This window comes from Syngnathus acus, chromosome 24 (genome assembly GCF_901709675.1).
Source record: "Syngnathus acus chromosome 24, fSynAcu1.2, whole genome shotgun sequence".
Lineage (NCBI taxonomy): Eukaryota > Metazoa > Chordata > Actinopteri > Syngnathiformes > Syngnathidae > Syngnathus > Syngnathus acus.
Genome location: NC_051108.1, coordinates 5,005,064 through 5,029,521, shown reverse-complemented (window position 1 = coordinate 5,029,521; position 24,458 = coordinate 5,005,064). Strand labels below are relative to the sequence as shown.

Genomic DNA, 24,458 nt, shown 5'->3' with positions numbered 1-24,458 from the left:
GAGGTGACTGACAGACACGTTAGCACTCAGCAGTATTAGCATTGATTGCAGGTCATTCAAATAAAAACAAAAGCCTCAATTCAGACACCATAGCGGTAAATAAGTGTTTTATTTTTTGATAACAAGGACATCCTGTGAGGATGAAAACAAATCATTTTACATTGTGACAAATCTTTCAATACTATCGAATGGACAATTAAAAAAATGTTCATTGTGCATACATGTCATCAGGGTGGCTCGCTTTATGTACCCACTCACAAGAGGTGCTCTGCTTAAATGTAAAATATGCATGTATTGTTCACTTGATTAACAGAAGTAGTGGGCTGCTGACTGGGCTCCTTTTTGGTGTGTTTATTCAACATGCATCTCTTGATGTATGCTGAGAGTCAATCACTCAACTTGATTATAGCCAATGCAGTACATTTAAACTGCACAGAAAATATATATTGTTTATCTGGTTCTTTTTTTTCTGGAGATCCAAACAATTGTTCAGTCAATTAATTCTCCAGTTCATGCAGCTGGAATGAGTGGTGTGATTTTCCCTCTCGGCATCACATGGCCTGGTGCAAATGCAACCCACCCAGCACGAAATCTCCGCACAAGGCTTACCCCCCGCAACATGCAGGGGGGGCGTTTTACCACCACGCTTGCATTGCCTGTTGCCGCTACAGCTGCTTAAATAACCAGACACTATTGCCATCTTGCACTCGTACAATTAAACACACGAGTACCGCAAACATGCGTGCAGCCAGACGCGCATGCACACGCGCATCCACATTTCACACCGCCGCCACTCGTCACTGGCGCTACAGTCAAGTGGACACGCGCGGCTCTCCCCCTTTCCCCGCCCCCCTCCCCCCTCCACACGCAATGGCTTGACAAGACGGATTCTTCTGGAGAAGCAGATGAAGATGAATTAATGACTGTTCGATTGTCGCTATAACTCTCCGCGCGTCTTGCGGGCGAATTGCTGCAATGCTGTCTTTCCAGGTGTGTGTATGTGTGCGCGCGCGTGTGTGCATGGCGTTATTTCTCTTCCGAATTGGACCGAGCCGGGAAACGCGAGTCTGATGTCACATGTGCTTCATCGGAGGAGACGGAGCATCTGCAAGCTGGATTTTGTGGAGGATGCTGCGGCAAGTGATACACAGAGGGCTCAAGGCTTCCTTCTACTGGTTAGGCTTATTTGTTAGCAGACACCCCGTTTTCTTTCTCACCGTGCCCGCGGTTCTCACCATCATTTTCGGATCTACGGTACTGAGCCGATTCAAGCCAGAGACGGACCTTGAGCTGCTGGTGGCACCGACGCACAGCCTGGCAAAGATTGAGCGAAGTCTGGCCAACAGCCTCTTTCACATCGACCAGTCTAAGCACAAGCTGTACTCGGATTTACACACCCCGGGTAGATATGGTAGGCTGATACTGCTGGCCAAGTCCGGGGGGAACATCTTGGAGGTGGCCGATCAGGTGTTGCAAGTTCACAAGCAAGTGTTGGATTTGCGAGTCAATTACAAAGGATTCAACTACACATTCGCGCACCTCTGCGTGCTGAGCCACAGAGACAAGAGCTGCATGCTGGATGATATCATCACCATCTTCGAAGATATCAGACAGGCGGTGCTTTCCAACAGCACTTTCCACAAGGTGCCCGTCAGCTACCCCAACACGACGTTAAAGGTGAGTCGGAGTCATGCGTTAGAAATTAAAAGCAACTAGGCCTGTTGTTAACCTGCACTACGCACTCTCCTATCAAAAAAATACTTATGATGGTGCAGAATGCAAATAGGCATCCACGATTTCTGAATGAATGCAGCATTTGCACTATGGTGGGCTGTGCATTGGTCCACGGTGTAGCAGCATATGAGGGGAACCCTCTCCATAAACCAGACATCTGCACGAGCTTTTCTAGGTTTCATCTTTCCATGTTTTGGTGCAGGTGAACTGATTGTTCCCATTGGGTGTTCATCTTTCCACACACACATGGGGATATCCTCTTTTTTTTTTTTATGCAGTGGTTCCCTCTTGCCATCTCCAGGCAACACATGCATGACTGCAATTGCTATCAGACTCCGTTAGAATTATTTTTCCATCTTTACTTGTGACCTCATACTGCACTCATGCAGCTTGGAGTCCCCAATCTGCAACAATTGCTAATTGCCTATTTTTTTGGTAATGCAGCAGTGCTGTTGCAGTGTATTTACTTGCTGCATCATTCTAGGTGCATTTATTTTTTATTTTATTTACTTATAGTGCCCTTCATGGCACTTTGGCTGTGAAAGAAAAATTATGAATGAACTAGTACAGTATTTGGACAGTTTGCTTATCGATCCATAAATTCAACTCAATATATGATTTATAGCATTTGTTGTTTTAGTTTTGTTCCATAAAAAGAAATAGGTTGGTTATGTTTGTATGACTGTTAGTCAAAAGGGCAAAAATGTCTACACAGTCTGCAAGAGGGGAAAACATTCCCAGCTTCTCACCCCAAAAGTCACCTGGTTCCAGCTTCCCCGCTTTCTGAATGAGGACAAGCGGTACAGAGAATAGATCGATGGATTCATTGTCCTTCCGCAAAATCTTTTGTCTCAGTTGCCAGGCTCGGATAAACATAGCAACGTGACGCCATTTTGGGGTATTTCTAAAAAATCTTCTGTTTGCACTAGTTCAGTCAAGTTTTTATATGGCAAGTGGCAATAATTTGGTGCGTCGTTGAACTTTGACCTGTTCCTGTAATTGGGATAAGTACGGGCCAATCGAGTTGCAAATGAAGTAAAACGGTCAAGGAGCTATGTTGAAAACTTAATCGATTTTTATTGCTAGCGTGAGACCATAGACAAACCACAGACACAAACGAAATGTCTTTCTATTATTCAGCTGAAAGAAGGGGTCTGTCTTCAAGTGCCTACTTCAAACTGTAGACGTGCTTCAGCCATGTCGAGGATCTCGTACGCAAGGAAATGAAAGAAGCTCCTTTGATTGGCTGAAGCAGCCGAGCCTTGCCTCTTGCAGATCTGCTGGCCTGTGCTCGAAATGACCAATTACGATCAACCCCACTTCCAAGCAGAGCAGAAGTCACACCAATCACAAAAGAGATCCCTTAAATCATAGGTGTCAAACTCAAGGCCCGGGGACCAGATACGTCCCGTCACATCATTTTCCGTGGCCCGCTAAGACAAATTGTGCAGAGTACAAATTGACTTCACTTTAAAAAAAATAGAGCTATTGCTAGCAATTTTTATTATCATTCCCCTTTTTAAAATATTTTAAAAAATTTTACTAGTCTCTAATTTCATAACTAGACAGTTTGTTGTGTAGCCCATACTGTGTATAATATAAGGCGTTGACAGTTTTAAGGCTTAAATTATTAAAAGAATGACTTACTGTAATTTGTCTATTAGAATCAAAACATGCAGTGCCATTGTCGAGTTATGTCTTTTTTTTTTTTCAGTTTTTCCAGGAACTCTTTTTTTTTTTAAATGGTGTGTCACATGACCAAGTATCCACAAAGTTATTATGATATGAAATGTCGACGTTTGGCCGTAATGTGGTAGATCTGTCGAACTGCAGGCACACCTGTTTTTTTTTTAGTGGTCGACCTCCTCATATATACATTTAGACATTATATATAGAAATGAATTTGTTGTTTCTTAAATAAATGAATGATTGACTTTTCAGGAACAATGGGTTTGATGGTTAAGCATTATTAAATATATGCATATATTTTTTCTACAGCACTCATCTAACTCTGGTATGTCTCTATCAAATGCAAAAGGACTAAGAAGCACAATAAACATCTCAACTAAATGACATGGTAGTTGAGGTGTGAAGTTGGTCTGTGGTTTCATCCAGCATGCACACCACAAGGAACCGTCAGTGGTCCTGGCTGATATATGTGTATGCAGGGTACTAAAAGAATGGATCCGCTGTCCATATGTGTACAAGGCAATAAAAGCAAGTCAAGAGCATCCTTGAATATCACATTAACCTTTCCAAAAAAAAGAATTTAATTCATATGAATCAATATACTCTCAGTGGCAATGGTATGATGAGATTCAATACAAACAGGTTGCCTTAATGAAAAATAAAAGATTTTAAAATAGTGGCAAATAGTTTTTATCCATGTTGTACACAATAAACATATTTGGTGTCATGACCTCAGCCAGAAACCAAAAAGAGAAGATAAGATTTTTGAATGGGTGATTAGTTAATCAGCAGTTGAAGTCAAAAATACTCAGGAGTGATTTTTTTTTTTTTTTTGGATGGGACCAATTGAAGTAACCAATATATTAGGCACAGCTCTCATGATGCAGTACGCTGTTTATGTTAATTTCAATTCAATTATTTCCAGGGTTAGATGTTGTATAGTTGTTGTCATATGCTTATCTTAAAACACATACCTTGTTGGAGATGGAGGAAGAATGTCTGACATGGAGGCAAGCATTGCAGAGGTAGAGAAGTGATAGCAGGCAAGCAGAGGCAATGACAGGCAGTTAATCCAAACTGTAAGCTTGAAGCAGTAAAAAACTAGATCACTACTATCTTCTCGGCTAACCGAGACTGACTAAGGCAGTCTGCCATGCGGGAGCAGCCATCTTTACCTGAACAGGTGCCTGATCAGGTGACTAACCAGGTGACCAAAGGCTGTGTCAAAATAAGATACGGCCCGCCACATCATTTTATGTGGCCCGCGAAGACAAATTGTGCATGAAATTCGTGTCATTACTAGAATGTAAATGTCTTCACTTTTAATAACATCTTTTTTTTTAAATATTTGACCAGTTTTTACTTGTCTGATTTGAAAACGAGTTATTTGTCAGTTTGTTTTGAAGCTCTAACTGTCTATAATATGAAGTGCTCATACATTTATTTGGGTTGACAGTCATAATGGCCCTCCGAAAGAAGCTATGACTACAATGTGGCCTGCGAAAAAAATGAGTTTGACACCCCTGAGTCATAGACTCTCCACGCTTCACTTTCTTATCCAACATATGTCAGCATTAGATTGGAGATTCCATTCTCTGTAACCTTGTCATTATTAAGAATATTTCAAAGGTGTTTTTCTTGAGTCCGTCCTACCATAGGATGCCATCTTTGTAAATCAGTGAAATCAGGGATGAAACCTGCTAGTGGTTATAATTGTCATGCTTGGCTGCTCAACAAAGTACTGCAAGTAATTTGATGATGTGTCCTTTTAACCGCTTGCAGGATGGTCGAGTGTCCTTCATCGGTCATCAACTGGGAGGCGTGTCCTTCTCACCCAACAGCCGGGACCAACAAGTCAAGTTCGCCAGTGCTGTCCAAATTACCTACTACCTCCGCAACAATGGACCTGTGGTGCAGGATGCCATTGCCGAGCGCTGGGAGAATGAGTTCTGCAACCTGGTCACTCGGCTGTCAACTGCCGAAGCTCCTCACGGACCAGACCAGCTCCACATCCACTCCCTCACCTCCTTCAGCTTGTGGCGAGACTTCCATCAGACGGGTGTGCTAGCCAAAGGGGAAGTGTTGGTTAGCCTGGTGCTGGTGCTCCTGGCTGCCACCATATCCAGCTCCATGCGGGACTGTTTGAGGGGGAAACCCTTCCTAGGCCTCCTGGGGGTGTTGACCATCTGTATTGCCAACGTGACAGCCGCAGGGATCTTTTTCATATCAGATGGCAAATTCAATTCGACACTGCTCGGGATTCCATTCTTTGCTATGGGTAAGTATGAGAGTGTTTCATTTTATGCTGATATAATTGTTGAGCGAGATAATATGAAATCCGGATTCCTTTTAGTGCTTTCAATTTTCTTTAAACTTTCAGAGGTTTTAGCTATCCTGCAAAACAAAGTTTTATTAATATCGAAGACAATTTTATCAAAAGAAATTGCTCGGTGTCACATTGATTCATTCATTGATTTTTTTTTGTCTTCCTCTAAGATCAATAGTAATTGTTTTGGGGTTTTAGTAAAAGCAAAACATGTTACAGTCAAGGAGGTGCTCATTCACCCCTCCCAGCCATATTCATTCAACTTTTTAGAGTTAGCTTTTCTTTTTTCATTTCATTACTTTTCTTTTAAATCGATTGAAATCTGTTTGTAACTGCCTTTAAATGTATGAAATGCGCTATAAATCTGTGATTGTGTATTTTTTGTCACATCCATAAGATACTGCCTAGATACTGGTAAAACGCCTAAATTAAAAAATAATAATAATAATAAAAAAATTACAAAAATAAATATTTGCTTATTCACACTGCTGGTACAATTCCCCCCTTCAAGTTGGGATCAAGTTGGTTATTATTATTATTATCATTATTATCAACACTGCAGGCCACAAAAATCTTAACTGTGATTTTGGCACCGTTTTTTCCACAATCCGTTTCGTTTCAGCCCTGATGAATGAAGTTTAAGCAAAATATAGGAAAAGATGGATTAACGAACTTCTTGCGACCAAGAGCGAGGAGGTGTAGTCAGGATGGTTTTGAGAAAAAGGAGCAAAGGTCAAAAAAAGTCATGTACAGGGAATAAAAACATGGCAACAACATATAGCGAGAGAAAATGATGGAGAAGGAGACGGACGAAGAAACGGAGAGGACTTGATTAAGTCTATAATTTTATGTGACAGGACCTTAGAGACAGCAGATGTCCAGCCTCCTCCCTGGAGGCTCTGACTGACACATCCTCCTCCTATCACTGTATCAACGTCACATCAGGCTTGCCAACTGAAATGGATACTAGCTTTTTTTTTTCTCCTCACTTGAGGGGCCAATCTACTAATGTGGGCAACCCATGTTGAGACTTACTGTATATTGTCCTATTTTATTAGTGATGAGAAATCCCCTCAAGGGCTAACTACAGTATTCAGAACATCTTGAATTTGGCCTAGTTTATTGAAAAAAAAAAGTTTCTAGTTTTGTGTTAATAAGTTAGCCTGCAGCCACAGCAATATGTTGACTGCGATGGTGATATTTTTTTTTTTTTTTAGCAGAGCGCAGGGACACATTTCAGAAGTATTCCCTATTGTTGTGTGTTCATTTGTGGTTGCACAAGAAGAATTTTCCTCCTGGCTGTTTTGTTACCGACACCAGGCACGTCAGATTTTTCCACCGGTATTTGTATTTTTTAAAAACAAAAGAACATGCTTGAAATTTTATATCAGCGGCAAACATGTTATTGTTATACTTGTAGTCCAATTTGTGTGGCAGAGTGGCGAATGTTTCTGTTTTCAGAAAAGCCCTCAATTAAGCAAAAGCATTTTCTTAGTCTTGGTGGGTTTAAAACGAGTTTTGCAAAATTTGCCCCCAGCTGAAAAAGCAATTTGTCATTTAATGCACATGATCAAATCCTCTGTTGAAGCTTCCGAAGTATATTGCTGTTTTTTTGTTTTTTTTGCAGCAAGACACATAATCCCAATTTATTCTTCATATTTGTGTCATTATCAGTGATAACATAGCAAAAAAATAAATAAAGTAGCCATACCATTTCATTGTGTAGTGTAGCGTTGGGATTCAACTGCTTTTACTTTTTCTTCAGATGTTTGAGCTGCATATTGAAAAATGTCTGGACAAAATGCAATCTCACCATAAATCAAGTCAATTGTCACTTGACCCTTTTTGCCAGCGACTAAAAAGTTGGATGTAGTAGGATAAGTGCAGTGAAATGAGTGCTGGTCCACTTGGCTGCATCAAAAAGCAGTATTTTAATACTGTTTTAATGCTTTTAATGCCCCCCCCCACACACACATCTTTTCTGGATTTCTGCTCAGCCTTTGAGATAAGCGCTGTAGCGCAACCTGTTGCTAAGGCATGTACTGGAGTTATTGGTATGAAGAGTAGAGGTTTCAAAATTAATCGATTAATCAACAACAAATTAGTAAATTAATGACCTTGTATTTTACTTGATTAATCATTTCGAGCCATTGTGTAACTAAAGATTGTCCAAATTTATAATTTCAGGCTTTCAAAAGTAATAATGATCTTATTTCTCTAGTTCTACATACAAGCATTTGTGTTTAATCAAAATAAAACAAACATCGACTATTATTTTGGAAAACAATGACCTTCCTGTGTGATATTAACTGTTGTTGTTTTTTTATCATTAAATAATACAAAAAATGGTTAAGAAACAGTCATTGAGAAAAGTGTTTTTAATACACTTTGACGCAAATTAAACTGGATCTGATTATTCGATTAATTGGCGGAATTGATAGGATAATGGGAAAAAATTCGATAGTGACAGCCCTAATGGAGAGATTCTTTTCAACCATACAGAGAGGAACATACCGTATTTTTCGGAGTATAAGTCGCGTTTCATAGTTTGGGTGGGGGGGGCGACTTATCTTCAGGAATGACTTATATGTGAAATTATTTATCTTGATCATTAACATATTACTTACGTACTTACTAGAATAGTTGATCATTTCACGTGTTGCAAGTTTTCGGCCAGCATATGGATGGCTTCAGCTGGTTATTCAAGGACACCAGTTTCTGAAGATGGATGTTGCCACTGTGATTTTAGCGCAATAAATCAAATTGTATTGTGAGACGTGCATACTGAGTAATTGCCAGTTTTGTGTTGAGTGCTCGCCATTGTCATGGTTGGATATGGATGCACTGTTGCCCGGATGAATCACAGAATAATTCATTGGATGCCTTCCATTCTCAATCTGCAATCAAGTTTAGGACATAGAGTACAGGAAGTACATCAACACATTAGGCAGAACAATAAATCAAATTATTTTTAATGTGATTCAACAGCAAAAGAAAAATATTGCTCTCTGGTTCTTATCTTTATTTATGAGCTTAATTCACGAGAAAATCATCACACAAAAAATTTAAAAATAGCTTAGTGGAACTAAACATGCATTTGTTTGATTGACAATGAGCCTTTAAAAATGCAACACTTTGACATTCCTCGATGCTATTTTTAGCTATAGTCAATCCTTTTGAGTGCCCATTTCCTGCAGCATGTCCCATTTAAAAATAGATCATCCTCAACACACCTTTTTATTGACTCCCATCGTCGAATCTACTCCAGTGTTCATCCTGATGGAAAAATATTCACTCAAGATCAAATGTGACTTTACATGTTTGAGCAAGATATATATATATATATATTTTTTTTTTAAATATATATTTATATATATATATATTTTTTAAAAATATATATATATATTTATTTATTTTTTCCGATTTTGTTCTTCCATTCGTTGCCATATGTTCACTTTCCTCATGCATTTTTACTGAGTTTCCATCTCATCTGCAGTCCCCCTTGCGATCTCGTCTCTGCCGTCATTCCTGCAGTCATCCTGATTGGAAGACTGTATGGCGGGTAGGAGGAGCTGACACGCTCTCTTGCCATGTGATGGATGTGTTTTTGGGATGTGAGAGCCACAAAGGTTTCAGTGAAGTGATTTAGTTTAATGACTCAGTGGCATTTTGCTGTGGGCCAAGGGAGGACGAGAGGGCAAATGCAGCCAAGGCCTCCATTATTAGAGTGCCGTGATCAGGCTGTTGGATTATTGAACACAAAACATGCACATGCACACACCTCGTCTCAAGAAAAAAAATAGCCTGGTGGACAGCTGTTGACAAACTGCCTTCCTACAATACATTGAGCCCTGAACCTCCAAGTGGGACGGGGCAGATACAATGCCTGGTGTCCCTGCGTCCTTTCATACTGAGCTACAGTTGCTTATCTTTCCCTCGCTCTTTAGCCAACCCCGCTTGCTGACTAACTGCTGCAGTGGCTGCCAGACAGCACAAGCTGTCTGTCCCCTACACCAGGGAAGAGGTGATGGGGCTTTGCAGCTGGTTATGAAGGCCATTATTATCATGATGCAAGGGGAGAAAAAAACAAAACCAAAGCAATTGTGCTAGCAAATTGCTGGACAAATTTGGAACTCTATTTAAAGCAGTTTCAATATCAGGCAATTACAGTACCATATATTCCGGACTATAAGGCGCACCGGACTATAAGGTGCACCTTCAATGAATGGCCCATTTTAAAACTTTGTCCTTATATAAGGCGCACCGGACTATAAGGCGCACCATTAATGCATCAGGTCAGATTTTTAATCCAAATCAAATTATTCTCCATTTTATCTTTTTTTATTTCAACTTCAGACGCAACAAATTACTTTATAATCACAAAATAATGACCCATAGTCTTTTTGATTCATGATTCATAGTCTTCAGCGGGCCACTTATGATTGATTTCATGACACAATGCTACGGGCCAGTTTAAATTTAGGAATTTGGTCCATATATAAGGCGCACCGGACTATAAGGCGCACTGTCGCCTTTTGAGAAAATGTTAGGTTTTTAAGTGCGCCTTATAGTCCGGAAAATACGGTATTTAAATTGACCATTCTATTTTAAGATTGATTTCTTGAGGAAATACAACAATTAGAGAACATTTCAATAGCTGCAGAGCAAGCAAGGGCCATGTTTCTCTCTACCAATGCTAAAAATTGTCTTCAACCAGCGGGAGACAGACTTGTGTGTAGCGGCCATCTTGATAGAGTCAATTACAGATTTAACAAAAATGAGGATAAACATTACGCAACACTAACACGAATGAAGAAGTTTGAAAAAGAATGTTCCCTCATCATGTACTCTCTTTCGTGTTCTTATAGGTCATGGAACCAAAGGAGTATTCGAACTTCTGGCAGGCTGGAGGAGAACAAGGGAAAACCTGCCTTTCAAGGAACGCGTGGCTGATGCTTTTGCCGACGTGATGGTGTGCTACACCATGACCAGCTCGCTCTACATCATCACATTCGGCATGGGAGCGAGCCCTTTCACCAATATTGAATCAGTGAAGATTTTCTGCCAGAGCATGTGTGTAGCCATCTTGGTCAACTACTTCTACGTTTTCTCATTCTACGGCTCCTGCTTGGTGTTTGCTGGACAACTGGAGCAGAACCGCTACCACAGTGTTTTCTGTTGTAAAATTCCTTCAGTGGAGTATCTGGACCGCCAACCCACTTGGTTTAAAACCATGATGAGTGATGGCCACGACCTCTCGACGCACCATGACAGTGTCCCTTACCAGAATCACTTTATCCAGCATTTTCTTCGCGAACACTACACAGAGTGGATAACCAACACCTATGTCAAACCCTTTGTGGTTATTCTCTATCTCATCTACGCTTCGTTTTCATTCATGGGATGTTTACAAATCAGCGACGGTTCCAATATTGTAAACCTTCTGGCGAGTAACTCTCCGAGTGTTTCATATGCGCTGACTCAGCAGAGATATTTCAGCAACTACAGTCCTGTGATTGGCTTTTACATTTATGAGCCCATTGAGTATTGGAACTCCACAGTGCAGGAGCATTTGAAGACACTCAGTCACGGCTTCAACAAGATCTCTTGGATTGACAACTTTTTCCACTATCTACGTGTGGTGAACGTGAGCGCATCAACCAAGAGCGACTTTGTCAATATTCTCAAAAGCTCGTTCCTGCGGAGCCCCGAGTACCAGCATTTCACAGAGGACATCATATTCTCCAAAAACCGTGACACAAAAGAGTACGATATCATCGCCTCGCGCATGTATTTAGTGGCACGGACCACGGAAAAGAAGCGTGAGGAGGTGGTGGAGCTTCTAGAGAAGCTTCGCCCTCTAATGTTGATAGACGGTATCAAATTCATTGCCTTTAATCCAACATTTGTGTTCATGGACCGCTACAGTTCCTCTGTCATCTCTCCAATCCTAACCTCAGGCTTTAGTGTACTCACCATCCTTATCCTTACCTTCTTCCTTGTCATTAACCCCTTAGGGAACTTCTGGCTCATCCTCACCGTTACGTCAGTGGAGTTGGGCGTCTTAGGTTTGATGACTCTTTGGAGTGTCGGTATGGACAGCATCTCAATCCTGTGCCTTATTTATACCCTGAACTTCGCCATGGATCACTGTGCACCACACTTATACACGTTTGTGTTGGCCAGCGAGCACACGAGGACACAGTGCATCAAGTTGGCACTGGAGGAGCACGGTGCGGCCATCTTGCAGAACACATCCTGCTTTGTGATTGGGATCATACCTTTAGTGTTTGTGCCTTCCAATCTGACCTACACACTGTTCAAGTGCTCGCTCCTCACGGCCGGCTGTACCGTGCTTCACTGCTTCGTCATCCTGCCCGTCTTCCTCACCTTCTTCCCGCCATCCAAAAAGAGACACAAGAAAAAAAAACGGGCCAAGCGGAAAGAAAGGGAACGCGAAAGGGAACGTGAAAGGGAGGAGATCGAGTGTATTGACGTTAGAGAGAATCCTGATCACGTGACAAATGTCTGAGTAGTTTTTTTTCGCAGTGAATATTAGTTGAATTGCGTAATTAGATAACTCCTAAGATACAGGCAAGTGAAGATAGCTGTGCCGAGCACAGCTTCCTCCAGGCCAATAGCAGCTAAGCAGCTAGTTGAACGCACTCCCATTCCTGACAGTGTCTTTCATTGGGTATCAACCAACAGCATACTTATAGTTCTCCTACTCGGTACAATATATGTGAAACTAGGTTACCAGATCAAATTATGAATATATAGTTGATTGCTCTCTTGAAATATTTGTAAGTCAGACTTTATCTTTAGCAGCCCTTATCGATAAGTGCGAAGCAGTCTGTGAAGCCAAGAAAGCGTAAACAGGCTAGTGGAAATGTAACCATTAGAAACTACCAATAAATCAGGGGTGGTTTGTCAATTTGAGCAAGTGTGTTTCATAGATAGTGAAAATGATTTGTTTGTGCCTGTCACCTGATGACTTGCCTGTGTTGCATCAACTGAAAAGTCTACAGTGGCCTCCATATGCTAATAACGCAAAGCTTCATGAATTACGCTAATGCTAGCTAGATTTTACGTGAAAACCAAATCTTTTTCACATTTTTCCACAACAATTTGTTAGGTGTGCTCACATAAAAGAAAAATAACATGGATTACGTTTTTCTTCTTTAGGCAGAATTTGGTTTTACAGCAGAACACTGCAAAATTAGACTTCAAATCGAGGAATTGATAAGTAGAATCGTCACGCAAGTAAACAACTACCGTACTTTCCGGACTATAAGGCGCACCGGACTATAAGGCGCACCTTCAATGAATGGCCCATTTTAAAACTTTGTCTTTATATAAGGCGCACTGGATTATAAGGCGCACCATTAATGCATCATGTCAGATTTTTAATCCAAATCAAATCATTCTCCATTTTATCTTTTTTATTTCAACTTCAGATGCAACAAATTATTTTATAATCACAAAATAATGATCCATAGTCTTTTTGATTCATGATTCATAGTCTTCAGCAGGCCACTTATGATTGATTTCATGACACAATGCTTCGGGCCAGTTTAAATTTAGGAATTTGGTCCATATATAAGGCGCACCGGACTATAAGGCGCAATGTCGGCTTTTGAGAAAATGTTCGGTTTTTAGATGCGCCTTATAGTCGGGAAAATACGGTAATTCCTATAATGGGAAACCAGTTCTAAAGAAATTGTTTATGATTCCCATCCTGATTATTTTTTCTTTATCCACATGATGCAGGATTCATTTATTGCTGTGATAACATGTAAGAGTTACTAATGAATTGGATTGTGAATGTATGGATGTTTATATCTGAGCGCATGATCATTTATTATTCGAAAGCAGCAATAATTGTTACTTTGATTAAGTTTGAGGTGGAGCTAATTTTTAAATTTGTTTGTGGACTTTGGAATTTTCGCAATAGATTTCTTGAGTCTACAAATGACACGATTCATATTACATTATAAGCAAAGTACATATTGCCAATCACTGCATGCACATTTAATACTTCTTTCATCTGACACTAACACAATAAATCAGTATTCTCTGATAAATTTTGAAGGTTTGTAAAAAAATTTGCTGAATCCCTGAGCTATACATTATTTTATTGTTTACAAATGTCTTTTTTTTTTCATTTATGTTAGGACAGTATTTTTTTAAAATGGTATATACTTTTAATTTTAAGCCAAAATTTCTCTCAACTCAATTTAAAACTTGTCTCATTCTCTCAACATTATGAGTTTATTCTTGTAATTGGGGTTTGTTAGTTTTATTATTACAATTTCATCTTATTTCATGTTTTTATTTTATTTTTATTTTAATACTCATTGTCTAACTTTCAGTTGTAGTCCAAAAACCAAGCTCTAGGTCACAGGCCCCTATAGACACTTGTCTTTTAGTGAGACGGGAGGCTTGTCAGTGCATTATTTTTCAGGCTCGCCGTGAGGAAGCTTTCCTTGCAGTGCCGTTGACAAACTCAGTGGTTCACTCATCGGCAGTCATCTGTGCGTGTTTGTGTGTGTGCGTGTGTCTTGTAGAACGATTGCACTGTTGGTGATGGATCAACGTTGTACGAGAAATGTGTGAAATATGTGACGGCATAGAAAGTTGCGTGTGACTTTAACAACTATGGTTCTTTTGACAAGTCAGCGTTGAATTCTCACTTCTACCTGTCATCAGTCAGACTTTGCCCTGCTTAGAAAAGAAGACGTGTCATCTATATGTATAGCGAGAAGGCATGAGGGAAAATATAAAAAAAAGACAGAAGGTGACAAATTGACTGTGGTTGCATGTATGCATGTATGGAACTTGTTTCTTTGCAAAATCTTTCCTGAGGTATGTTTATTCTTTTGATGCATATTGTGTAACACCGTGTGCTGCAAAAATAAGAATATGAGTCATGTATGATCTTAAACAAAAGCCAGAGGATATTCCCTGTGTAAAATAAATGTACAATAATATTTTGTATGTTTTCTAAGAAAATATATACTATAGAAAGATTTTTGACATGATTTTCGTATAAAAAAGAAAATGAAAATGGGTAAAAAGTTGAACACAGTAGACCAGTAATAAACAGTGGAATGTTACCAGTATACTAGATCTTATTCCTTGCACAGTGCTTTGTCAATGATGTACATTCACATTTAAACGAGACACAATGACATACATTTTGTTTGTGTGTGTCTTGACTCCTTTTTTTCAGCTCATTTTCACAACTATGGAGAAGCCACTCAACGGGACCGACAGAAATGCCCAAACTGAAACCGTCCAATTGAACACATGGAGGAAGGCAGGGGTGCAGCTATGTGGTGTCCCGGGGTGGCCATAGCCACCCTCAGGTTTAGAGGAAGATTTTGAGATTTCCTGCCATTGTCACACAGATGCAGTATTCTTAGATAACTTGATACTCTGCCACAGTGCATTTACAGTTCCGTAATTTCTGGACTATAAATCGCACCTGAATATAAGCCGCACCAGCTAAAATTAGGGGTATATCCTGTTTTGTTCATTTATAAAATGGACTGGACTATAAGCAGGTGTTTTAATGTTTAATTTCCCTATATGAGAATATGTAAAAATCTTACAATTTCATTAAAAATCATGAAAATCCCATATATAAGGCACACTGGACTATAAATCACTGTGTTCAAAGCTTGTTAAAAAGTAGCGGATTATAGTCCGGAAAATACGGCATATTAACTGCATATTTAAATAATAGATTTATATATGATCTGTAAAAAAAAAAAAAAGAATCTTTAGTAAGGAAATGTTTCTCTCTTCTCAATAATACTACAATACAGCAAACAACCAATATCAACCAAAACGGTCAGTTTTATGAAATAAAATAAAGACGTACAATTTTGCCCATAACACTTAAAATCATGGCCGGAACAAATTTTGTTTTGTAATTTTTTTAAAATTCATGTACAGTGCTTAGTTTTGCTAGTTTTACATTCATGAACAGTTCTCAGTTTTGCTATGCCACCACTCTGTGCAATGATGACAGTTAATACGGAAATTTTATTTTTGTTCCATTTATTGTAAATGACCCATTATCGCCATCCTGAATTTAACTTGACAAAAGCAGCAGGAGTTGCTGTCATGTTGTGCTCTGTTGCAACGGTATTGCGCCAAGATGCCTTGGCCTGGGATATTTTTGTCTCCTGCCGCTTCTTAATCATGTCGCGTCTCTGTAATGGATTATTCGTGCTTCCTCTGCTCAACCACTTCTGCCAGCTCACCTCTTCCTCCCCTTTCTCACTGTTCCATCCTTTTTAACATGGTTTCCTTTGAATGGCGTCTATGCACAGTGGCAATGTGATTCCGGCAGTGTATGTATACGCCTAATCAGAGCTCTTTCTTTTTAATTTGCCAGCTATATAGAACATCTGCCCTGTTCCGACATAATCACACAAGGATGTTTCCTCTCTTGACTTTCACCGTTGAGGCATTCATTTCTTCACTTTTTGACTGAGTGGATTCCCTGCTGAGGGCTGCTACGATAATTACTTCAATTATTTCATTCAGACACCAAAAAAGATTTTGCCAGTCCAACATTGACGTGTTGTGTTTACGTGTACCACTAGGTGTCCTGCTTGCCAAATACACCTCGGGGTTACGTCACGTCAAATCTTAAGTTTTCCAAATCTTTCATTTTTCAAATATTTTTTACATATTAAATCATTCCTCTAAATCACATTCAATATTGTCGAGTTCTTGTTTATATTTTACTCTTCCTTGCATTTCACATTAGGGTCAATGGTAATAAGAAAATTACTGTTACCATTCAGTACGTTTCATTAAGATTAAACGTTCCGTCTCCAATGAGCAATAAAGGTCTATTGATCGGATATGCCCGGATCAATTACTCAGCCAGGCCATGCATTAGAAAGATTAGCATTAGCTAAGAGGCTTTTCAACCTTTACTGTTGGGTCTCCCTTTCGTGCTCCGGCCTCCCAGGAGAGGTGATGCCAAACCTCATACACGTTCGTTCTGGAAACTGCTGATTTTTATGCATGCAAGTTTTTATTGGAGTTTCAGATAAAACATGCAAAAGAAATCTTTCTACAAAAGAAATCTTATCTAATGTTAGAAAGGAAAAATAATTATGATTTAAAGCAGGGGTGTCAAACTCGGGCCATTGTGTCAACCCGAATAAATGTATGAAGGCCTCATGTTATCAACACAAATAATTTAGACCAGTAACAACTACATTTTAAAAAGATTATTTCTTAAAGTTAAGACAATTTACAATATTAGTAATGACGTGAATTTGATGAATAATTTGTATTGGCAGGCCACATAAAATGATGTGGGCCTTGAGTTTGACACCTGTGATTTAAAGGAACTGACCGTCAGCAATCTGATAATAAAGTAGTAAATCTGAACAGTCTACGAATATCTAATAATGATCATGGTAGAAATAAAATAATCATGATTTAAATGAACTGATTCGCAATCTAATAATAATAATGTTAATCATAATCTCGTGTTAAGTACATGATTGACGTCCAAACAATAAGTGACCATTAATTGATCTGGTCACTGACTTAAAGTAAAGCACTTTGTCAAACATCCCTGAAAACCTCCACTTTCTTGATGGTAATGATGCGGCCGGAAACCTCCACCTGGCTGATGACTTGAGTCTTCTCAAGCGTGAAATACAGCAGGTGCTTGTTGTTCAAGATCACACTCCAGAAGTTGCCTTTTTTCTGGATAACAATCTGAAAAAAACATCAATTCAAGTTCATTCAAAAATTAACAATACATCCGAAATAAATTGGCAGAAAATTGTCACCTTGTAGTTGACTCCAGGACTATAAGTCCAGGTCATTTCGTTCTGGATCAGCGGCAGTGGCGAAGCATGGGTGTCTGTGATAAGCTTGGCGATTTGGTTTGTCATTGAAAACTGAAGGGTCAACAGCTTTTTGCCACGGTGCTCGGACACCAGATTGACACTAAGACTGGAAAACACAAGGGGGGCTGTTATGATTATGCACACGTAAAAAGAAATCATTATTGAGTGTGGTGTATTTTACACATCGAGTTTCAGGTCTTGTGGGTTGATGATGATGCAAACGTTGGTGTTGGAGTAAATCCAAACGTAGTATTTAGCCAACTACATATAAGCACACATACACACAAGAGAGCATGAGATACTTCTGGGTACATCTTGAAATCAGACAAGAGCGTTGGGCCTTCGGACCTGCTGATTTACAAACAATTCGGGCTTCACCACGCTGATCCTTGGTTTCTTAGTGGTCAATGTTGTGTTGAGCAGCTTCTGCAAAACAAAAAACACATTTTGCTTCATATTTTGGTGGAAATCACCGAGACTGAGCTCACGTTCATCGCTGGTTTCTTGGTGGTCAGTGTAGTGTTGGGCAGCTTCTGCAAAACAAAAGAACATGTCAACCACAGAGGCAATTTACATTTATTGGTACATCTTGAATCAGTCAATAGGATTGGACTTTCGCACCTGCTGCTTTCCTTGCACCGTGGGCTTCACCGAGACGGTCACGTTGGTCTTTGGTTCCTTGGTGGTCATTGTGGTGTTGGCCAGCTTCTGCAAAACAACAGAACTTGTTAACCACAGAGGCAATTTACATTTCTTGGTACATCTTGAATCAGTCAAGAGAATTGGCCTTTCGCACCTGCTGCTGTCCGTTCACCGTGGGCTTCACCGAGACTGAGGTCACGTTCAGCGCTGGTTTCTTGGTGGTCATTGTGGTGTTGGGCAGCTTCTGCAAAACAAAAGAACATGTCAACTACAGAGGCAATTTTCATTTCTTGGTACATCTTGAATCAGTCAATAGGATTAGACTTTCGCACCTGCTGCTCTCCTTGCACCGTGGGCTTCACCGAGACTGAGGTCACGTTCAACGCTGGTTTCTTAGTGGTCTGTGTGGTGTTGGGCAGCTTCTGCAAAACAAAAGAACATGTCAACCACTGAGGCACTTTACATTTATTGGTACATGTTGAATCAGTCAATAGGATTGTACTTTCGTACCTGCTGCTCTCCTTGCACCGTGGTCTTTACAGAGACTAAGGTTACATTCAACGCTGGTTTCTTGGTGGTTATTGTGGTGTTGGGCAGCTTCTGCAAAACAAAAGAACATGTCAACCACTGAGGCACTTTACATTTATTGGTACATCTTGAATCAGTCAATAGGATTGGACTTTCGTACCTGCTGCTCTCCTTGCACCGTGGTCTTTACAGAGACTAAGGTTACATTCAACGCTGGTTTCTTGGTGGTTATTGTGGTGTTGGGCAGCTTCTGCAAAACAAAAGAACATGTCAACCACTGAGGCACTTTACATTTATTGGTACATCTTGAATCAGTCAATAGGATTGGACTGTCGTACCTGCTGCTCTCCTTGCACCGTGGGCTTCACCAAGACTGAGGTCACGTTCATCTCTGGTTTCTTAGTGGTCAGTGTGGTGTTGGGCAGCTTCTGCAAAACAAAAAAACATGTCAACCACAGAGGCAATTTTCATTTCTTGATACATCTTGAATCAGTCAAGAGAATTGGCGTTTGGCACCTGCTGCTGTCCGTTCACCGTGGGCTTCACCAAGACTGAGGTCACGTTGATATTTGGCTTCTTGGTGGCCAGTGTGGTGTTGGGCAGCTTCTGCAAAACAAAAGAACATGTCAACCACATAGGCAATTTTCATTTCTTGGTAGATCTTGAATCCGTCAATAGGATTAGACTTTCGCACCTGCTGCTCTCCTTGCACCGTGGGCTTCACCGAGACTGAGGTCACGTTCATCTCTGGTTTCTTGGTGCTCATTGTGGTGTTGGGCAGCTTCTGCAAAACAAAAGAACATGTCAACCACAGAGGCAATTTACATTTATTGGTACATCTTGAATCAGTCAATAGGATTGGACTTTCGTACCTGCTGCTCTCCTTGCACCGTGGTCTTTACGGAGACTGAGGTCACGTTCATCGCTGGTTTCTTGGTGGTCATTGTGGTGTTGGGCAGCTTCTGCAAAACAAAAGAACATGTCAACCACAGAGGCAATTTACAATTCTTGATACATCTTGAATCAGTCAAGAGGATTGTCCTTTCGCACCTGCTGCTGCCCTTGCACCGTGGGCTTCATCGAGACTGAGGTCACGTTCATCTCTGGTTTCTTAGTAGTCAGTGTGGTGTTGGGCAGCTTCTGCAAAACAAAAGAACATGTCAACCACAGAGGCAATTTTCATTTCTTGGTACATCTTGATCAGTCAATAGGATTAGACTTTCGCACCTGCTGCTCTCCTTGCACCGTGGTCTTCACCGAGACTGAGGTCACGTTCATCTCTGGTTTCTTGGTGGTCATTGTGGTGTTGGGCAGCTTCTGCAAAACAAAAGAACATGTCATCCACTGAGGCAATTTACATTGGTCAGTGTAGATGATTGGGACTCCGAGACCAACCTACCCAGACACAAAGAACCATTCAACTAATTAGAAATATTTTGACTAAATAATCTACCAACCAATTGATTCAACCGATGGAAAATGACAATTTAGCCATTCACACCTTCTGCTGTCCTTGCTTCACAGAGACTGCACTCACTTTCTTCTTTGGTTTCTCATTGGTCAGGTTGAACAGATCCTGCAAAACAAAAACACTTTGCATCTTGGGTTGGCATTGATGTTGGGACTCTTCCAATTGACCAATGACTAACCTAGAAAACCCAACAAGCCAATCAATCATCCAAATGACATATTAAATTGGAATATTTTTACTTTTGAATAAATAAATAACCAACTGCACTCATCTCTAAATCAATAGTGGTTTTTCACACCTCCAGTATGTCCAAAAGGACTTTCGTAGGGTTAAAGTTGGCATTCATCTTTTTCTTAGTAGTCAGTGAAGTGTTCTGAAAACAAGAGAACAATTTGCATTATTATTCAACTCACTTTTTTCTTGGGACTCTCAACTACAAATTTGACCACTGACCAACCTAGCAAAAGTAATACCACATTTACCTCAAGTTTCAAATAATATTTAACTGAATAACCTAATAACCACTCTACCAACTTAACCACAAATTTGAATTTGCACTTCTTGGTACATCTTTAACTTTTGCACCTGCTCCTTTTTGACCATGGGCTTCACCAAGACTGAGGTCACGTTCATCGCTGGTTTCTTAGTGGTCAGTGTGGTGTTGGGCAGCTTCTGCAAAACAAAAGAACATGTCAACCACAGAGGCCATTTACATTTCTTGGTACATCTTGAATCAGTCAAGAGGATTGGCCTTTCGCACCTGCTGCTGTCCTTGCGCCGTGGTCTTTACCAAGACTGAGGTCACGTTCACCGCTGGTTTCTTAGTGGTCTGTGTGGTGTTGGGCAGCTTCTGCAAAACATAAGAACATGTCATCCACTGAGGCAATTTACATTTCTTGGTAAGTCTTGAATCAGTCAAGAGGATTGGCCTTTCGCACCTGCTGCTGTCCTTGCACCGTGGGCTTCACCGAGACTGTGGTCATGTTCATCTCTGGTTTCTTCGTAGTCAGTGTGGTGTTGGGCAGCTTCTGCAAAACAAAAGAACATAACCACAGAGGCAATTGACATTTCTTGATACATTTTTGATCAGTCAAGAGGATTGTCCTTGCACCGTGGTCTTTACAGAGACTGAGGTCACATTCAACGCTGGTTTCTTGGTGGTTATTGTGGTGTTGGGCAGCTTCTGCAAAACAAAAGAACATGTCAACCACAGAGGCCATTTACATTTCTTGATACATCTTGAATCAGTCAAGAGGATTGGCCTTTCGCACCTGCTGCTGTCCTTGCACCGTGGTCTTTACAGAGACTGAGGTCACATTCAACGCTGGTTTCTTGGTGGTTATTGTGGTGTTGGGCAGCTTCTGCAAAACAAAAGAACATGTCAACCACAGAGGCCATTTACATTTCTTGATACATCTTGAAGAGGATTGGCCTTTCGCACCTGCTGCTGTCCTTGCACCGTGGTCTTTGCCGAGACTGAGGTCACGGTCATCTCTGGTTTCTTAGTGGTCAGTGTAGTGCTGGGCAGCTTCTGCAAAACAAAAGAACATGTCAACCACAGAGGCCATTTACATTTCTTGATACATCTTGAAGAGGATTGGCCTTTCGCACCTGCTGCTGTCTTTGCACCGTGGGCTTCACCGAGACGGAGGTCACGTTGATCTCTGGTTTCTTGGTAGTCAGTGTGGTGTTGGGCAGCTTCTGCAACAAAAGAACACGTAAACATGTTAACTCATTTTATTTTAATATTTGACTCAATAACGAACGAACCAACTAACAGACTAATCAATCATCTTGGTAGATCTTAAAATCAAATAGTATTGGCCACATTTTAATTACAAATCTGTGTACTTGACTAAATTAGCACAACCCACAGTGAACACACACATCATGGTACATTTTGAAATCACACAAGAGGTCTTCCCCACCTGCTTCTGTTCGGGAAGTGTGAGCTTCTCCGAGACTGGGGTCGTCGTTTTGATCTCTGGTTCCCGATAATAAGAGTGTTGGGAGAAAGGGAGGTAGGAAGTCAAGACAAAGAAATTTGATTAAATGTGAATACAAATGAAAGGTTAAATGGAATTGATGAACAAAGGAGTCTGAGTCTTTAATTTTGTATTGTTTTATTTTTTATTATATTGATTTTATTATTTTTAATCATTTTCAAATATTTATTATTTTTATTTGATTATTATTTTATTGTTTTAATAAAAGGCCATCAGGCTTGAAAAACTGGAACATTTGCCCTCAAGGAGGCGCTACAGATTAACAAACCAAGCAAACAGGGTTGACAGTCATAATGGCCCTCGAAAAAAAAAAAAAAGAGTTAGACACCCCTGCTTTAACTAATAAAAGCAAAGTTCAATTAAACATTTTTAGTAATCAGATTTGCTCACCATAAAGCACCCAGGCGGTAAACGATAGAACGACCGCGGCCGCGGCCAGTCCAATCGTCTTCATCTTCAACCTGAAAATTGAAAACAGTACCGTACTGAGTAAGATCCACACTCATGCAGCTATGCAGACAAGAGTGAGGAGTGGACGGCACTGGACGCTTAGAAACCTGCACAAATGTGAGAAACTCGTCACATACTGTAAACGTCCATGCAAAGAACACCTGCTGATTCTTTTGCGCACTCATAAAGTCGCCTTTGCCAGCCAAGATGTCTCTTTACTGGCTCTCATCTCCATTTAGAACTTATATAACGAAAGACATGGTACAGTATGTACGTGCAAATTTTGTTTATTGAATAAATCATTGTTATTAATGTCAAAATATGACCTTAAATATTTTTAAATCATTGGAAGGAAAGCCTGTTGCCTTTCAAAGCAGTTTCGGATATTATTTTGATTTGACAAACAAAAACGTACACTGATTTTACAAATTTTATATAACTCTCATCGCCTAGCATTGCCGTTTTTATCTCTCTTTTTATTGTTATTATTATTTAATTTCCTCTTGTCTTTGTTGGTTATTTGAAAACGGTTGTACTGTGTATTATTGGTGATGCATCTTGCAGTGAATGAACAGTTGGGTCAAAAATAAACACAATCATGGGTCAAGAAAAGGACTGAACGTGGTGTGGGTTCATTTAACCCTTTTTATGAAAAAAAACTCTCATATTAAATAAAAAATAAAAAAATCACATTTCTATCTTTTGTGAAAATAAACAAGGTGGTTGAATTGACCCAAACATAGAGTGCCCTGAATTTGAACTTTTTTTTTAGCGAGCAAAACATGAAAGAACCAAAGAGCATGTATAATCCTGCAGCATGGGTCACAAACACATGTTTTGTAATAAGGAAACGTGTTGTTTCAAAGTTTGCGAGGACATTTTGTCACATCCTACCTCACATAGACAGGGAACCAATAGGCCTGGAAGATTATGTAAAAAAATATATATATATATATTTGGGTTTGGAATTGGAATTACAACGAATAAAACAATTATTCTCTCATTATTATTTTGTTCAAAACATAGTATTTAGTCAACCACTAAAACTCAACAACTTCAAAGTGTCATCACAGCCTCACGTCTATTCGAACATTTTATTGTTGAGCCCGCTCTTCTTTTGTCAAGAACAAAATTGCCTTCTGATTATAATGTGTTATTCAAGCTTCTTCTATGAAATCCTGCAGAAATCAAAAGCATGACCATCATCTTATCTCCCTCTCATATTCATTTACTCTTGTGGCATTGTTTATCTTTATTTTAGGACTTACTGCGTTAATAGGACATTATTATCATACTTTGTGACATATCGTGGAGATTTGTGATGGTTTGACAAAAATAACTCATTTAATCTCATTTGCATCCTTGAAATTTGAGGAAAGGAAAATTACTTGAATTCTCAAAGTCAACTTTGAATATAACTTGAAAGAATGAGAAAATAGTATGAAGGTAAAATAAGAATAAACTAGAATAACATTAATTCAAATCAATTGAGGATAAGTAGTACGGATGATGAAAGAATTAATGAATAGTAAATAAAAACCAATACAGACTAATGCGCTGTATGCCTGTTGGCCACTAGGGGGAGTGTGGTGCGATGTTTACGTGTACAGTTTTATTGTTTATTTTATTGATTGTTCGCACTTGTGATTGACGTCTGTTTGTTTTTATACTTCAATTCTCCCTTGGTGTATAGCACAATAACTGAGACATTTGGGAAAGAAAAA

The 24,458-nt window shown here is 39.8% G+C and overlaps 2 protein-coding genes across 2 annotated transcripts; one reads left to right on the top strand and one right to left on the bottom strand.

The window, feature by feature from the left end:
• Positions 1-864: 864 nt before the first annotated feature.
• ptchd4 (patched domain containing 4) lies at positions 865-13,098 on the top strand. The gene is made up of 3 exons (XM_037245098.1): positions 865-1,677; positions 5,206-5,701; positions 10,618-13,098. Exons 1-3 carry the CDS (start codon positions 1,078-1,080, stop codon positions 12,279-12,281), a joined length of 2,760 nt encoding a protein of 919 aa, XP_037100993.1. The 5' UTR covers positions 865-1,077; the 3' UTR covers positions 12,282-13,098.
• Positions 13,099-17,347: 4,249 nt separating this feature from the next.
• On the bottom strand, positions 17,348-22,167 carry LOC119118383. The gene is made up of 17 exons (XM_037245361.1): positions 22,153-22,167; positions 21,890-21,979; positions 21,217-21,306; positions 21,039-21,128; positions 20,891-20,950; positions 20,035-20,124; positions 19,858-19,947; positions 19,680-19,769; positions 19,502-19,591; positions 19,146-19,235; positions 18,464-18,523; positions 18,259-18,345; positions 18,111-18,170; positions 17,986-18,063; positions 17,819-17,898; positions 17,578-17,743; positions 17,348-17,503 (listed from the first exon to the last, which is right to left on the bottom strand). Exons 1-17 carry the CDS (start codon positions 22,165-22,167, stop codon positions 17,348-17,350), a joined length of 1,482 nt encoding a protein of 493 aa, XP_037101256.1.
• Positions 22,168-24,458: the final 2,291 nt, after the last annotated feature.

Coding starts and splice junctions, on each gene's coding strand:
- ptchd4 (XM_037245098.1), top strand. CDS start 1,078: ATGTGCTTCATCGGAGGAGACGGAGCATCTGCAAGCTGGATTTTGTGG. Junction 1,678..5,205: donor ACCCCAACACGACGTTAAAG/GTGAGTCGGAGT, acceptor AACCGCTTGCAG/GATGGTCGAGTGTCCTTCAT. Junction 5,702..10,617: donor GATTCCATTCTTTGCTATGG/GTAAGTATGAGA, acceptor GTGTTCTTATAG/GTCATGGAACCAAAGGAGTA.
- LOC119118383 (XM_037245361.1), bottom strand. Junction 20,951..21,038: donor CGGCGCAAGGACAGCAGCAG/GTGCGAAAGGCC, acceptor TTTGTTTTGCAG/AAGCTGCCCAACACCACACT. Junction 18,171..18,258: donor CGGTGCAAGGAAAGCAGCAG/GTGCGAAAGTCC, acceptor TTTGTTTTGCAG/AAGCTGCCCAACACTACACT.